Genomic DNA, 18379 nt, shown 5'->3' on the forward strand with positions numbered 1-18379 from the left:
CAACACAATTGTTACTTTGTTTTCCCTTATTTTCCTTTAGTTTTAATTAATCACAAATAACTCTGGATGAGTACAGCAATGAATTATGTATGAGTTGTAGTGCTATACACAATGTAACAAACATTTTGTTTAACTGCAGTATTAAATTTGATCGTACACAAAACCAGGTATACAGTGGGTAAAAGAAGTATTGAACCATCACCATTTTTCTCAGTAAATATATTTCTCAAGGTGCTACTGACATGAACTTTTCACCAGATTTTAACAACCAATGCAACTCACATACGCAAAGAAATCAAATCTTAGATGTCCATCAATTAAGCTAAGTGTTAAAAAATGGAATGACACAGGGGAAAAGTATTGAACACATGAAGAAATGGAGATGCAAAAAGGAGACCAAAAAGACTTTCGCAACCTTATTTTTGGTAAACATACTGATGGCATTGGTTACTGAAGGAATTCTAAACTTCGGAATGTTTCAGTAAGCACTGTTGGGGGCATAATCCGGAAGTGGAAACATCGTTTCACCATAAACTTGCCACGACCAGGTGCTCCTTGCAAGATTTCTGACAGAGGAGTTAAAAGAATTATCAGAAGAGTTGTCCAAGAGCCAAGGACCCCTTGTGGAGAGTCACTATTTCAGGTGACTATATCATGGAGCTCACTGAGAGAAGGCCACAGGTGTACTAGCTACTTTGTGGAATCTAAAATATAAAACACATTTACAATTATTTAACAATTTTTTTTCTTTGCTCCATAATTCCATATATCTTGCTTCATATATTTGATGCTTTCAGTATGTATCTACAATGTAGAAAGTAGTAAAAATGAAGAAAAAAAACACTAAATGAGAAGGTGTGTCCAAACTTTGGACTAGAAGTGCATATCAAGCCGTTCAGCCCAAGCTCATGATCTTGGAAGTCTTTAAAGTAATCCTGTGAAGGCTGTAGAGACCCTAGTCCCTCGACTCAGTGTCACAGGTGGCTGGCAGTAACAATGTACAATGTCATTCATTGCAGCAGCAGAGACGGCTATAAAAATAAAAATGTCTAAACAACAAAAGGACCCTTATTTTTGTAAATCATCAATATCAAACCAAGGCTGGATTCAATACAGACACATCTGAACTCATGGTTCACGTATGAGCCAGTTAAAACCCTCCTCTCTGACTGCTTCAATCTCCTGGGGCCTCATGTATCAATACTTGCGTGGATCTCATACTAAAAAACTGCGGTCGCAAGAATCGCGAAAGTTGCGTACGCACAAAAAAAATACGAATGTATCAATCTGCGCCAGAATCCACGCACGTTTCCTTGATACATCCCAATCAGCGTGGAATTGAGCGCAGATGTCGGAGCGATGGGCCCGCCCCCGTTACGCCCACTGATAAATACACAAATTCATTTAAGTCGGGTCTCTGCTGTCGACGCTCGCAAAATAATATCAAAGAAAAAGAGGTTCACGAAGTGGAGCTGGAGGTGCTGGTAGGAGAGGTGGAGGAGAGACAGCAGATTCTGTTTGGCAGCCTGTCCATTGGTGTCAGGATAAACAATAAACGTGAGTGGGGTAAGAAGTGAGAGGGTGAACACGGTGGGTTCGGAGCAACGCGGAGATTAAAAAAAGTGGTGGGACCTGTTATTGGCTAAAGTTCCCTTCTAATCACCAGTGTTGTTTATCATCATGTTCATACATCTTAACCTCTTCTAATGATGGAAAGAACGAGTCGCTATGAGTTTGAGGTTTTATGACGACGGTAGAAAAGTGTTGGCTCCTCCTTTACTGAACGATCAAAGAGATAAAGCACAGTTTTCCTCACTAAACCTGCGTGAGCATCACTACGTCATCAGCTTGCACCACTGCATTTCCTCTCTATTTCTAATGCATGTCTGCAATTCTAACTTCCTAAACAATGCAAGCTAAACGTAGGACTAAATTCAACACTGCGCAATCACTAAATGCAATAACTACAATAATCAATTGGCTTCAATCTAAATTTAAATAACAACATGGAAAATGACACTAACACGACCTCAAGGTGGAGGTCAAGTGGCGTACAGCTGCCTTCCGGAGGAGTGCCGGCCAGACAGGTGAGGGTCAAGGAGAGGGGCACTTGACGGAATTTGAGCAGCAGGTGGCAGCAGTCATGGGCAGCATCTCTGTGGGGGGATTGTTGCCACCACCCACACTGATTCTGAGAGCCTGGAGGGTAAGTGGCAACCATTTCTTACGCAACATTTCCACCTGCTTTGCCACAGATGTAAATGCAACAAATACTCAGAATCAGACATTTAAATAAACCAATATGTTTAATGTTTAACAGAAATTGATCCGTTAGCTATGGCGCCAATGTGCAGCACCCCTGCAGCCCGTCCGCCGGCTCACATTCATCCGCCAGGACCAGTGGCATTAGGGCCAGCCTGTCCCCCGGCCCCGGCCCCAGCACCAGCACCAGCACCAGGCCGACAAGCGGCGGACGGTCCCCCAGCTCACCCGGACCCAGTGGGAGGGTCCTCACATAGGCGGTCCTGCAGTCGCAGGAGGACATTATTGGGGGAATAACGGGGATCAATGAGGAGCTCGACCGCCTGATAAATGTTCTGCAACGTTTAGTTGACAAAATAAACTAATCTGACTTCATGAATCGTGTAATCGCTTCTTATCCATTCTCATTGTAGAAATGAAATTCTGGCGTGCGAGGACGGCTGCCCGGCCGGGACTGACGTCCATCCCTCCAGCCTCTGTGCATCGATGATCTGCACATTGATGGAGTGGAAACCCTTACGATGAACGTAAGCGTATTCCTCATGGGACGACGCTTTTATGGCAACATGAGTGCAGCCAATGGCTCCGATTACATTAGAGAATCCAGCTATTGCTGCAAATTGCGCTTTAATATTGGCCTGTTCAATGATCAGGTCCACCACCAAGGGCATGGCCTGGCTGAGGGTAGACTAGCTCACCCCGGAACGGTCCGCCATCTCCCACTGGAAGGAGCCAGTGGCCAAGAAGCCAAGCGTGCTCAGCACCAGTGTCAGCACTGGCACAGCTCGGCTCCTGGCGGGTCTGCGCTGGAGCGCCGGTGGCAGCTCCTCACAAATTTGCAGGAGGATGGCCCGCGGTAGCCAGAACTGGCTCATCAGCCACTCATCAGAATTGTGCAGCAGATCCTCCCGCTCCCTGAAATGTCGCTCCCATCTTATTGCACCGTTTGCCACCTCCTCCAACAGTGCAAGTGCTGCCATTGTTGACAGTTGCACATTCAGCACAATCATGAAGGCTCTTTTATAGCAGCTTAAGTAATGCCAACAGGTGTTTGGGTTTGTGTTGATGGCTTTTTTTGTGCCTGATGTATGTGCGGTTGTCAAATAATGTCAGTTACCAAACAAAGCCACAGGGTGTCGCCAACGGGCCAAAGTGCAGTTAACGCAAGAATCGGCTTTCCGCCAACTTCTACAGCACCTCCAGAGTTGGCGTGAAACAGCGCAAGAATCGACAAACTTTTTGCGTTGATACATCTGAACGTGAGCGCCGATCCTGGCGTACGCAAGTTTTCTTGCGTAAACCGCGTTGATACATGAGGCCCCAGGTGCACAAAGTAGAGGACTGAGGATCTTTCACATTGGGACATCATTGTTCTTCAATCACTGTGTCAACATAGATGCAAGCCTAATAAGGCAAGCCCAATATGTCCAATCGGAGGCCAATCTTTTTATAGGCCTCCATGGCCTGAGAAGCCCGAGTCCGTAGGCAGCCTTGGCTGCAAGAAGAATTAACACTCTACTACAGCTACCACAGATGAGGAAGTAAGATTGGTTTTAAGCTTGGAAATATTTATCACAAAAAATCTCATATTTTTGATCAATTATCCAAGTAATAACAATATATGATAATACAGTCAGCAGATAAATAGTCTACAATTTCAACTCACATTTTATTTGGTTGACAGTGGATGGAACCGAAGGCCACATTCATACTCATAGTTTCATTTAATACTAGAGTTTTAAGACCTACACTATTTCTGCCCATGCAAGAGTTTAAGCAGCAACTTAATCTATGTCAATAATAACACACATTAAAACTGGACATGTCCCTGTACTTTGTAGCTGCAGAAATAATTCTGAGGAAATGTAAGAGAGGAGATTTCTTGGCTTGGACCAACAATGAGGTGAATATTATATAGTAGTACAAGTATAAGGGAGAAAAAGCAGCAGCACGGGTTGGAGCACAAACATATTGACATATTTGATTTATAAGGGAGCATTACCTGTCGCAACAGGAAGCAATGGCAAGGGGACTACACACATAGTGGATGTAACCACAAAACGCAAATAGTGTGGTATACCATGTGTTTGGTAGAACATGACAAGATACAAGACTTTACTTGGAGCTCTGCACTGGTTTGGATGTAATCTGGACTTGTGAAGGTCACTGAAACAATTTGCAAATGCAATCCAAAAGCATTTGTGGTTTTCCAGAGTCCTCCCTTGTAGTTCAAGTAAGTTAATTTAACTTCGACATTGCATCCACGCATGCCCGCATGTTTGTTGTTCGCATGTTTGATCAAGACATTCACAGGTTTCTCACTATTTATCTGGAACAACACTTCAAATAAACTGCTGCTAGAAAACACCAGGTCAGCATCATCTATTAAACCAATCTCAAGCAGTAAATACCAATGATGACTGTACTTTCAGTCCTGGGAACGTCAAGTGACATGCCAATTGTGGATTACCAACTCCAAAGAGATCACACAAACCTGGATTTTACATGGGGTACAGCACAGTTTCTACAGTTCTGTGTTCTCGGTCTTTGAACTCACTGGAGTTGTGGGGATCTCAGCCACAAACATGGTTAAAGTTATGTTTTATTAAATAAAACCTTATGAGTGGCAATGAAGCCTTTGACAGGAAGCCCCTTTGATCCCTCATGTGCTCTAAGAATACATTACATAGCGGTGCAGCTGAGTAGATCTGGCAGATTCAGAGGACTTTGGACCATTCTGACTGTCATGTCAAAACACAAAGTCACTTAATAATTTAGAAATAATACGATTAAAAGTTTTGTATTTTTTTTTAACAATTTCAAAAAAGTACTCTGTTCCGTGGTGAGACCCATATGTGCCTGTCAACAGCTGTGTGAGTGTGAGATTGGCACAGCCCCAAAAGCTCAACCCCTAAAGGAGGATCCCATTAGTCAGAGGAGGTCAGCAGGGTTTTACACAAATCACTCTCAGCAGGCATACCGGAAGGTGGCCTGTTTCTATATTTCTTGGTAATGTTGAGGAATGCCCATGTTAATACAGGAAGAACCAAAATGAAACTGAAGCTCTGTTTCTATGGTGCTTAACAAGGTACTTGGAATATGCGTCTCAAACTCATCCCCTCAATTCATATTAACCATATCTAGTCAATGGAATAAACAAAACTGGGTGGTTCTGCAACAGGCAACTGTAAATATGAAGGATACATTTCTTCAAAGTAGTCGATGTGTGGAGGTTGAAGTATGTCCAGTGCAGAGAGTACCTGGGGAGAGAGTACAAACCATGTTCACATCAGACAAACACCCACACCCCCCCTTTTTTTATCCCCTGCTGTTAGCCTGCGCTCCCCTCCCATGAACCAGTCTGCCATCCAGTCCCCCATCAAGCTGGCTTGCTCTCCCTGCCTCCCCTACCAGAAGCTTCTTTCTTCAGCTGTTATTAACATTTCCATGTTTCTCACATTCTGCATTGGAAACTGTTTTCTTGTCTGTAACAACATCTACTGCACGTCTGTCCCTCCTGGTGAGGGATCCCTCCTCTGTTGCTCACCCTGAGGTTTCTCAGATTTTTCCCTGTTAAAAGGGTTTTCTATGGAGTTTTTCCTCAGTCGATGTGAGGGTCTAAGGACAGAGGATGTTGTTATGATGCCATGTGAAGCCCTTTGAGACAAACTGTTTGTGAAAACGGGCTGTACAAAGAAAATTGCCTTGCCTTGCCTTGCCTTGCCTTGCCTTGCCACACTCCACCACCTGCTAATGTTTGATTAACTGTGTTTGATACGGTGACCCCCTAACACCTTTAACTTGATTCATAAGTAGGCAGTGAATTATGATTCTCAGCAGTGAAGAATAATCTGCATGTTATGCTATCCCTGACAGCTGTTGAGCTCTACAGCTTTCATGATTCTATAAATAAAATGCAACATATTGTACAGCCATATTTTTAGCAAAATTAGTAACTGTTTGGCTGACCTTTTAATCAAGGGGCACAGAAAAGAGGGACGGTAGTAGTAAACAGCAGCAAACAGTAAATGATTCTATGAACTGCCATGTAAGACATAATTCACTCTGGTCCTCTCACATACACATATACAATTTCCTTACACACTGATATATTTTCATTCTCCTTTCATATCAATGTTACTTCCACACAAATATACATACTTTAATTTTCAACACATAGGCCTACATGTATTTTCCCCACTTAACTTAATCACACATTCTCACATATGGGCTGTGTGGTTAAGAGGTAAAGTGGCCATCTAGCAACTGAAGGGTCACTGGTTCGATCCTCACCCCGGGTGATCATGTTTAAGTGTCCTCAAAGATGTGTGTGTGACTGGGGGAATGAGAAGACATTATAAAGCGCCACGGAGATGACAAGATGGCGGAAAATAAGTCACGCAGCTCCGCAGGTGATGCAGATTTGGTCCTAAAACCATCAAATCACTAAACGCTTTATCATAACGTTGGATTTTTTATTGTGGTCTTACTTTTGCTCTCCATAAGACATTGCTTTCGTGCGGAAGACTGTAACCATGGGGGCGGTTGCCCGGCTTGGAGTAGTCAACTACTACTCTTTACAAAATTTCTGGACAATGGCCAGGCCAAAGTACCCTCAACTAAGGAAAACAAGGAGTTTGCTCCAGCTAACTCACGTCAGGATCTTGTTCAGCTGTCAATGTTATTCCTGAAATCCCGGCCCACAGCCTGAGTACGACAACATCACATAGCAAACTCAGCAAACACAGCTGCGGAGACTGATAACAGCGAGTTGCCCACCGTGTACCTGGAGCTGGGACAAACAGAGGGTCCACAGCGGACTAGCAGCTTCAGAGGGGCTAACAACTGCATCCCGACCGTTATCTACTCAATTCCCGAGGGTAACAACAACAGTGACCTGCCCGCCGTGTACCTGGAGCGGGAACGCGCCGAGGCACGGCAGCAGACTAGCAGCCCCGGGGGGGTAAACAACAACAGCATCCCGACAGCTCTCTACCAGGAGCGGGGACACGTCGAGGCACTGCAGCAGGCAAGGTTAGCCCCAACTAGCGTTCCCCCGGCAGCTCCCGAGCAGCCGGGAAACCAGGGCGGCTGGGTGACTGTCCGAAGGAAGCATAATCGGAAGCAGAAGCCTGCTGTCAGCGACAAACCACAGCTTCACGTCTCTAATAGGTTCTCCCCATTCTGCGACACACCCGCCATGAAAGTTACTCTGGTAATTGGAAGTTCCATTATGAGAAATGTGAAATTAGCGACACCGGCAACCATAGTGAAGTGCATTCCAGGGGCCAGAGCGGGCGACGTCGAGTCAAATTAAAAACTGCTGGCTAAAAGTAAACGTAAATACGATAAAATCATCCACGTCGGCAGTAATGACATCCGACTACGCCAGTCGGAGGTCACAAAAATTAATATTGAGTCGGTGTGTACATTTGCGAAGACAATGTCGCACACCGTAGTGTTCTCTGGATCCCTCCCTAATCGGACCAGTGACGACATGTTTAGCCGTATGTCATCGTTCAACCGCTGGCTGTCGAGGTGGTGTCCAGCAAACCAAGTGGGCTTCATAGACCATTGGAAAACTTTCTGGGGGAGACCTGGTCTGATTAGGAGGGACAGCATTCATCCCACATTGGAAGGAGCTGCTCTCATTTCTAGAAATATGGCCCAATTTATTATAGAACCAAAACCCTGACAACCCAGAGTTCAGACCAGGAAGCAGAGCTGCCGTCTTACACGCTTCTCTGCGTGTCCATTAGGGCAGTTACCCACCCAAAACTACATAGAGACTGTGTCTGTCCCCCGACCACGTCAGTTTATTCATTCCAGTTCTACTTGTAGAGGAGTCAATCAGAAAAACAAAATCAAAATTAACACAACCACTAAATTAACTAAAAAAAATCTAAAAATTAGATGTGGACTATTAAATATCTGATCTCTGATGCCAAAAACTGAATTGGTAAATGAAGTGATATCTGACAATTGAATTGACCTGCTCTGTGTCACTGAAACCTGGCTGCATGATGATGAGTATGTTAGTCTAAATGAATCAACTCCTCCCAGTCACATTAATACTCACATTCCTGGCCCAGGAGGTGGAGTTGCTGCCATTTTTGACAAAAGTTTAGTAATAAATCCCAAACCCAAAATAAGTTTCAATTCATTTGAAAGCCTGATTCTCAGTTTGTCTCATCCAGCCTGGAAAACAATACAGCCACTCTTATCTGAATTCTCAGAGTTTATATCCAGTTGAGTTCTCAAATCAGATAAAGTCATTATTGTAGGTGACTTCAATGTTCATGTGGATGTTGATAACGACAGTCTGGGTGCTGCATTTCTCTCTCTTCAAGACTCAGTTGGTTTCCATCAGTCTGTTCATGAACCCACTCACCACCACAACCACACCCTCGACCTCGTCCTAACATATGGAATTGAAGCTGAACATCTAGTTGTATTTCCACAGAACGCGCTTTTATCAGACCATCAATTAATCACTTTTGAATTTATTCTAATCAACTACACTCCACTCAGGAAAACAGTGGTTTCCAGATGTTTGTCTGATCAGGCTGTAGCTAGATTTAAGGAAGCGATTCCAGTGGCACTTAATTCAGTGTCATGTCCCATTGTTACAGAGGAAAATGTTGTCAACCTTAGTCCCTCCCAAATTGATCATTTTATCGATAGTGCAACAGGCACCTGAGGATAAAATTTGGACTCATTTGCCCCACTAAAAACTAAATCTATAAATCCAAGGAAACAAGCACCTTGGTACAATTCAGAAACCAGACAGCTTAAACAAAAAACCCAGAAGTTAGAGAGAATATGGCGCTCCTCCAAACTGGAGGAGTCACACATCATCTGGCAAGACAGCCTTAAAAGTTATAAGAAAGCCCTTCATATAGCTAGAGCAGCCTACTACTCAGCACTAATTGAGGAACACAAGAACAATCCCAGGTTCCTCTTCAGTACTGGAGCCAGACTGACAGAGAGCCACAGCTCTACTGAACCTAGCATTCCTGTTTCCCTGGGCAGCAAAGACTTCATGGACTTCTTTAATGACAAAATTGTCCTTATTAGAGAGAAAATTCAACTCCTCCTGCCATCAGCTGACAACATGGCACCTACAGCATCAGAAGCCTTGGAGGACCAGACGTACACTTTGACAGTTTTTCTACCGTTAGCCTTCATGAGCTCAGTTCAATAATTTCCTCCTCTAAACCATCCACCTGTCTTCGAGACCCCATCCCAACCAAGCTACTTAAGGACTCTCTACCCCTCTTTAGCACCTCCCTCTTAGATACGATCAATGTGTCGCTGTTATCTGGTTACGTCCCACAGTCCTTTAAAGTGGCAGTAATTAGACCCCTTCTCAAAAAAGCAACCCTGGATCCAGAAGTTTTGGCCAACTACAGACCAATATCAAATCTTCCATTTCTCTCCAAAATTCTGGAGAAAGCAGTTGCTAAACAGCTGTGTGACTTTCTCCATAGCAACAGCTTATTAGAGGATTTCCAGTCAGGTTTCAGGATTCATCATAGCTCAGAAACAGCACTAGTCAGAGTTACCAATGACCTCCTACTATCATCAGATGAGGGACTGGTCTCTGTGCTGGTCTTGTTAGATCTTAGTGCAGCTTTTGATACCATTGACCACCATATCCTTCTACGGAGACTGGAACATGTCATTGGCATTAAAGGAACTGCACTGAACTGGTTCAGGTCATATTTACTAGGTTGATCTCAGTTCGTACGAACTAATGATAAACCCTCTGAAACCACTGTAGTCATGTATGGTGTTCCACAAGGCTCTGTGCTTGGACCATTCCTCTTCACACTGTACCTGCTTCCTCTAGGTCACATGATTAGGAAACACTCAATTAATTTTCACTGTTATGCTGACGACACACAGCTGTACTTATCAATGCATCATCATGAAATAAATCAGCTGACTAAACTGGAGGCCTGTCTAAAGGAGATAAAAACTTGGATGACCCTTAATTTCCTTTTATTAAATGCTGATAAAACCGAAGTCATTGTCCTGGGCCCAAAACATCTTAGAGACACCCTATCTAATGAGATAGGTACCCTGGATGGTATTACCTTGGCCCCCAGCACGACCGTAAGGAACCTAGGAGTTCTCTTGATCAGGATCTGTCCTTTAATGCCCACATTAAGCAAATTTCTAGGACTGCTTTCTTTCATTTATGAAACATTGCTAAGATCAGACACATCCTGTCTCAAAAGGATGCAGAAAAACTAGTCCATGCCTTTGTCACTTCCAGGCTGGATTACTGCAATTCCCTCCTATCAGGCTGCACCAGTAGTTCCCTAAAGACTCTCCAGCTGGTCCAAAATGCTGCTGCCCGCGTGTTGACCAGAACGAGTAGAAGAGACCATGTCTCTCCTGCACTGGCTTCTCTGCATTGGCTCCCTATCAAATTCAGAATAGAATTCAAAATTCTCCTTCTAACATACAAAGTCCACAACAGTCAGGCTCCTTCATACCTGACAGAGCTCCTTGTCCCCTATTATCCAGCTAGAACCCTTCGCTCCCAGGATGCAGGGTTACTGGTGGTTCCTAGAGTTTCTAAAAGTAGAATGGGAGCCAGAGCCTTCAGCTATCAGGCCCCCCTCCTGTGGAACCATCTCCCAGTTTCAGTCCAGGATGCAGACACCCTCTCGACCTTTAAGAGCAGACTAAAGACCTTCCTTTTTGATCAGGCTTATAGTTGGGCTGCTTAGGCTGGCCCTTAGATATGCTGCTATAGGCTTAGGCTGCTGGGGGATCTCCCATGGTGCACTGGGCTTCTCTCTACTCCTCTCTGTCCTCCTATATGTGTCATCCATAAATCATACTCATACATGTTACTAACTCATCTTCTTCTCCAAAGCCTTCAGGCTCCCCTCATCCCAGATCCCGGGTGCTGCTGGAGGAGGCTGCAGACCTGGAGAGGCTCAAGCTGCCACCCGTAGCTCCACCTGCTCACGTCCCCGTCTGTCCATCAGTCACTTCCTTTTCTCTCTCTCTTTATCTCTGTCCCACTCTTTCCTTCTGCATATCTGTCTTCCTCCATTATCTGTCTTTGTCTCTGCCCTGCTCTCCTGCTCTCTTTCCCCCCAACCGGTCAAAGCAGAAGGCCGTCCCCATTGAGCCTGGATCTGCTCGACGTTCCTGCCTGTTAAAAGGAAGGTTTTCGTTGCCACTGTTGCAGGATGTGCTTGCTGATGGAGAATTGTTGGGTGTAAATTCATTGAAGGAGTGTGGTACTGGACCTGCTCTACCTGTAAAGTGTCATGAGATAACTTTTGTTGTGATTTGGCGCTATACAAATAAAATTGACTTGACTTGACTTGACTAGGAGCTTCCGAACGACCTAAAACTCCGACAGACTCCCTGCCTACCGCATGTAACGCAGCCGGCGGATGCAACTGTCTTCACACATGCAACCAGCTGGCCGGAGAATGGTTTCCTCGACTTCGAGAGATCCTCAATCTCCTCCATCAAGTACATTAAAGACATTAACACTGTTAACACCAGTTTGGGGGAGTCCTCGTCCTCGACTACCTTAAACCAAAAATGAATCAGTAACGCCATCGCAAATATAAGTTTTTCCAAACTCTTAATCATCCTCGAGTCATATGGGACTTAAAGGCTAAACCAAGGCCTACTTATGTTATAACTACTGAATCGAAATGCGACCAAGTGCAACATCTGCAAGTTGAGTCAAACCTAGATTTTCTATGTGTTTCTGAAACATGGCTCCATACCAACTCTCCAATGGCTGGGCTACAGGTACCAGGCTACAATATTATTTTTTAGAAAAAATAGGTCTGAGGGTAGAGGAGGAGGGTTGATGTTTTATGTCAGGGATCACTTAAAATGTAAACAAATTCATTGGTCATGTGTTAACTATTTTGAATGTCTTGGTGTCAATATAACAATCTGTAGACCTCTATCAACCCAACGACGACTGCCAGCACTGCATGTAATGAGGACACCACCACCCACTCCACCACCAACTATCACAGCAGCTCAGGTTTATGGAGAGCTGAGGAGACTGTGTCCCAACAAAGCTGCAGGCCCAGATGGAGTATCACCACGACTACTGAAGGCCTGCGCACGCGAGTTGGGACACCCTCTACAGCATATCTTCAATCTGAGCCTGGGACAGGGCAGGGTTCCCCAGCTGTGGAAGATATCCTGCATCATCCCAGTCCCTAAGAAGCCACATCCTGGGGAGCTTAACAATTTCAGGCCAGTCACCCTGACGTTGCATGTGTTGAAGACCATGGAAAGGCTGCTGCTCCATCACCTAAGGCCACAGAGCCACCACACTCTCGACCCTCTGCAGTTTGCCTACTGGGAGAAGGTGGGAGTAGAGGATGCCATCACACCTGGTGGCATGGATTGCAGACTACCTCACTGGCAGACCTCAGGTCAGGACTAAGGGACTGCACATCCGACACTGTGACCAGCAGCACAGGAGCACCGCAGGGAAATGTTCTCTCTCCGGTCCTGTTCGCACTGTACACATCCAACTTTTGGAAAAACTCTGAGCTCTGCCATTTACAGAAGTTCGTGGATGACACAGCAATTGTGGGCTCTATCAGGAGTGAACAGGAGGAGGAGTACAGGAGATTCATCCAGGACTTCGTCCAACCACCTGCTCCTCAACACCACCAAAACCAGGGAAATGGTGGTGGACTTTAGAAGAACCAGGCCACATCCTGAGCCTGTTATTATCAAAGGAGACTGTGTCGTGGTCGTTCACACCTACAGATACCTGGAGTACAGCTGGATGACAAACTGGACTGGTCTGCCAACACAGACGCTCTGTGCAAGAAGGCACAGAGAGTCTGTATTTCCTCAGAAGGCCGGCATCCTTCAACATCTGCAGGAAGCTGCTACAGATCTTCTACCAGTCTGTGGTAGCGAGTGCCCTCATGTACGCAGTAGTGTGCTGGGGGGGCAGCCTCAAGAAGAAGGACGCTGCACACCTGGACAAACTGGTGAGGAAGGCTGGCTCGGTAGTTGGCACCGAGCTGCACAGCCTGACATCAGTGGCAGAGCGACGGACGCTGAACAGTCTCCTGTCCATCATCGACAACCAACATCATCCGCTGCACAGCGCCATCTCCAGGCAGAGAAGCAGCTTCAGTGAAAGACTGCTGTCACTGTCCTGCTCCATGGACAGACTGAGGAAATCATTCCTCCCCCACGCCATACGGCTCTTTAACACTTATCAGTAGGAGCCTTGGACTCATTACAAACAAACAACATGCACCTAAGAACCGCACGCACTTTATCATGCACATCTCTATGAAGGTCTTCTAAGTGTGTACCAACTGCCCTTTGCACGACTGTATGCTACGCACTGTCATTATGCACAACTTCAATGTATAGGAAATGTTAGTTTTTATCTAGACTTTTGAGTTTGATTTGTATTATTTCTATTTTGCCTTGTACTGTACTCTATATCTTCATATAGTTTTAAACCTTGCATGCCTCTTTACCGCCCTTTTATCTTCCCTTGTTGGGCTGCTTTAAATGCAAATTTCTCCTGGAGACCAACAAAGTATTTATCTATCTATCTATCTATCTATCTATCTATCAATCAATCAATCAATCAATCAATCAATCAATCTATCAATCTATCTATCTATCTATCAATCAGTCTCCAGCATTTTATGAGCAGATGCAGGAGATTCTCAAAGAATTAACTTCAAGAAAGAGATTATCTTACTTGGAGATTTTCATAAAAACTGCAATGACAAAACAAATAGGAAACAAATTAAGTCATCAACTGACAGTTTCAACCTTTGACAATTTATTAAAGAGTCTACCAGAATAAGTTGCTCATCTGAAACATGCATAGATCTGTTTTTAGCAACACAGGAGAAAGAATACAAATAACATACAACATTGTTACAGGTCTATCTGATCATAACCTAAATACTCTTCTCAAGTAAACTGTCCAGAAATAGGTTCAATAGCCCCACCTGTGGAAATCAGAACAATGAAGGATACCCAAGGGTGAAATGAACAACCTGGAAAATGCCATCAATCAAATAAATTGGTCTGGACATCTTACTCATGAACATGTTGATGGCAACAATAATGTATTCATGACAGTAATTCAAAAAACTGTGAACTTTTTCATGAGAAAGATTAAACTGAAACCGAGAAAAAGGAATTACCTCCCCTGGCTAAACAGCAAAATATAGTAACTTATGTGACAGCGGGATCATGCACTTAAGATAGCCCTAAAGACAAAAGCAGCACATAACAGACAAATATTCACTTCCCTCAGAAACAAAGTTACCAGAAAAAAATCAGGAATGCAAAGGCAAAGTTCTTCATGAATATAAGTAATGCAAGAGGCAATGCTAAGGAGATTTTGAAAAACAAAGAAATTAACAGAAAATAATGCCACAAAAAAGAAAATTAGAAAGCTGCAGTTAAATGAAAGTATAACTCAAGATTCAAATGAGATTGCAACAGCCCTAAATACGGATACTTTATAGATTCTGTAAAGAACCTGACTTATAAATCTTTCCACTCAACATAACCAAAAATGGCTCTGAACACTGCTACTCCAGTTCTGAAAGAAGTGTCTCAATCAGGGATTGATAGAACTATCTGTGGTCTCAAGAATTCCAAAGCCAAAGATGCATTTGATATGGACACAGTGCTACTTAAAACTCTTAAACAATACCTAATACCTGACAATCTGCAGTCATTACACCCATCTTTAAAGCCTGAGACCCTGCATTAATAAAGCCCCTTTCATACTGCACCAACCATGGCTGTGTGCCTATTGTTTTATCTGTCTGACTACTGTACTTTTATCTCAAATGTTATTCTCAAAAATGATCAAAATAGGCAACTGGACTCAACTCTTGTCCAGTTTGCCTATTTTGATCATTTGAGAATTACAATGACCTGGATGACTGAGAATATTAACAAATACACTCAAATGTTATATTATTTGTATTTGACGAAAACTTACCAATGTTAATGTATGACTGTGTTTTATATTCACCTGCCCCTTGGGTCTAAAGATGCACTCAAGCACTTTAACACCTACACACCTTAGCATTTGAGCACTTTATGTCTCCCAAACTCTTGTTCGATCAAATGGGGTTATGCCTACTGTTCATCTCTCTGATTAGGCTACTGGACCTTAAATATGATTGTATTATTGTACTTTACATCAACCTGCCCTCAGGGACTAAAGATGGAAATTAGCGACTGTCAATAATCAGGCATATTTTTACATGTAAATGTTATTATCAATATAAACTGTCCTGTTCTTCTTAAATAAATAAATCTACAAATCTGCTAAGGTAGAAAGGTGCTATATAAATTGAGTCCATTTACCATATGTATTCTTAACTTTTATATTTGTACAATCAAACTCTTAAACATTTTCTTTCTCACACGTAAAAATACTCAGCGTTTTCTCATACACATCATTATCTCACATATAACCACACAAATACGATGGAAGACACAAGAAACCAGGAAATACATCTGCAAGAATTAGTCCGCTTGGACCTAACCCAGTGTTGTACACAACTCTATAAGGATGCTGTTTAAAGTCATCCTTGCTTAAAAGGGAGACTTGAAAGTTGCCATCTGGTCTGAAAAGTTGTTTCATGGGTCTACTCAACAATTTCTGTAATGGTAACTTTCAGGATGTCAACCAATTTCATAATAAAAAAATATTCTTAACCTTTTTTCTTGAAGGTAGTATCCAAATGGGAGCAGCTGAAGATCACCAAGGGACAAGACAAGTTACTTGCCAGTTTCTTGCCACTTGTCTCAGCACAAGTGCCTGACACATGTGGCAGTGCTTCACGTGAAAACCAAATCACTGATTAGAATGACCATGATTAGCTCCGGTGACCGTGGTGCATTAGTAATGCAATGGGAACTTTCACAAACTGATTTTTGGGGGGGTTCTACTGATAAGTGGCACTAAACAGCCACAACCAGCTGTTTCAGTGCAGCATGCAGCTCACAAGTATTATAGATGTGATAGCATCAGGGGATGTTCAAATATTCCTTTTAACTCCAATGGCTTGCTGATGTTCTAACATTTCATCTCCATCCATACTGATCTCAATCAAAACCTGACTCTACTTGAGCTTCTCAACCAATCACAGCACGATAAATGATCTGTCTTCCATTCTGACTATACGCCTTCCGTTTCCACTACTTTCTCAGACATACTTACAATCTTCAATGACTTACAATTATTCAGACATTCAAAAATTTCTTCTTATATACATGTATTATTTCAATATTTCCTCCATGTACAGAGATAAAAAATGCAATATTTGTGTTAAAATACATAAATATGAGAGTAAAAATTATGTATGTGTCAGTTAAATTATGAGCACTAAACTAAAATGTACTGTATGAATGTGTGAGTGAAAAATAACCAATTATGAGGTCAAGTATGAATGCATATGAGAGTAGAGAAATTTGTATGTGAAAGGTCCACGCCAGGGCATTGGAGAGGGGGGTCAGGGCGATAGTCGGACCTCTGATCGAGAAGGAGCAATGTGGTTTTCATCCTTGACATGGAACCGTGGATCAGCTCTTTACCCTAAAAGGAGCTGGAAGGGGCATAGGAGTTTGACCAACCACTCCACATGTGTTTTATGGATTTGGAGAAGGCTTATGACCATGTTCCCAGGAACACCCTGTGGGGGGTACTCTGGGAGAATGGGGTGGATGACCCCTTAAAAACGGCCATTCAGTCTTTCTACCGGAGGAGAAAGGTATGTGTTGCCGGCAGTAAATGGGACTTGTTCCCAGTGAGGTTTGGACTCCGCCAAGGCTGCCCTTTGTCACCGTTCTGTTTATAACTTTTATGTACCGAATTTCTAGGTGCAGCCGGGTGGTGGAGAGTGTTGAGCTTGGTGGCAAGAGGTAGTGGTCTCTACTTTTTGTGGACAGCGTGGTCCTCTTAGCTCCATCAAACCACAACCTCCAGCTCTTGCTGGGGCAGTTCGCAGCTGAATGTGACGTGGCTGGGATGAGAATCAGCACCTCCAAGTCTGAGGCAATGATCCTCTGCTGGAAAAGGGTGGCCTGCCCACTCTGGGTCAGGGGGGAGGTCTTCCCTTAGCTGGAGGAGTTTAAGTATCTCAGGATCTTGTTCACGAGTGAGGGCAGGATGAGTGGGAGATTGACAGGCAGATTGGGGCAGTGTCCGCAGTGATGCAACTGCTAAACCGGTCCGTTGTGGTGAAGATGGAGGTAAGCCAAAAGGCAAAGCTCTCGATTTACCGGTTGATCTAAGTTCCAACCCTAACCCTGAGCTCTGGGTAATGACCGAAATTACGAGATCGCAAATACAATGCCCGAAATGAGTTTCCACTGTAGGGTGACTGGGCTCTCCCTTCGAGTTAGGTTGAGAAGCTTGGTCATTCAGGAGGGACTCAGTAGAGCCGCAGCTCCTCCATGTCAAGAGGAGTCAGTTGAGGTAGTTTGGGCTGGGAGGAGGCCTCAGGGCCGACCCAGGACATGCTGGGGATTATATCTCTCGGCTGGCCTGGGAACGCCTCAGGATTCCCCCAAAGAGCTGGTGAAGTGGCTAGGGTGAGGGCGGTCTTTGTGTCCTTGCTGAGGCTGCTGCCCCCGCGACCCAGACCCAGATAAAGCAGGGGACGATGAAAACGAAGACGAAGAAAGGAGAGTGTATCTTTGTGAGAGGACCAGAATGAATTATGTCTTGCATGGCCCCTGATATGATTCAGACACGCTTTGATTAGAGATACAATGCTGCATCACTCTGTGACTCCAAAATATAGAAGGTGCCTGTACATTTAATTTGAAGCTAATTGCTTCCATGCCCATCAACAACTAAATAAAAACTAGACTTTCCAAAAATGTCTGTTCACAAACTCATGTGCATTGTCCGGTACTATCAGTTTTGTCTTTAGTCAGCTTTATGCTGCATAATCCCCAAACATCTGACGGACTGTGCTGGTGGTGTCTGGAGCAATTGTAAACGAGTGCAGGACCAAAGGTGTTGTAGTTTATTTTTAGCTCAAATCAAATCAAAGGTTTTGTGGATTGCTGAGCATAAAGCTAGATAAAGATT

At 43.9% G+C, this 18379-nt stretch overlaps 1 protein-coding gene and 1 pseudogene across 1 annotated transcript in view; one reads left to right on the forward strand and one right to left on the reverse strand.

The window, feature by feature from the left end:
• Positions 1-18379, reverse strand: part of nlk2 (nemo-like kinase, type 2) — a 54980-nt gene that overhangs the window by 20060 nt on the left and 16541 nt on the right. The window contains exon 3 of the mRNA XM_086216120.1: positions 5467-5522. Coding sequence (XP_086072246.1) covers positions 5467-5522 — 56 coding nt within the window. The remainder of the gene's footprint in view (positions 1-5466; positions 5523-18379) is intronic.
• LOC147254474 (uncharacterized) lies at positions 6644-7957 on the forward strand (annotated as a pseudogene).

Source organism: Aulostomus chinensis, chromosome 10 (genome assembly GCF_037954235.1).
Source record: "Aulostomus chinensis isolate RoL2024-O1b breed Wild chromosome 10, RoL_Achi_v1.0, whole genome shotgun sequence".
Lineage (NCBI taxonomy): Eukaryota > Metazoa > Chordata > Actinopteri > Syngnathiformes > Aulostomidae > Aulostomus > Aulostomus chinensis.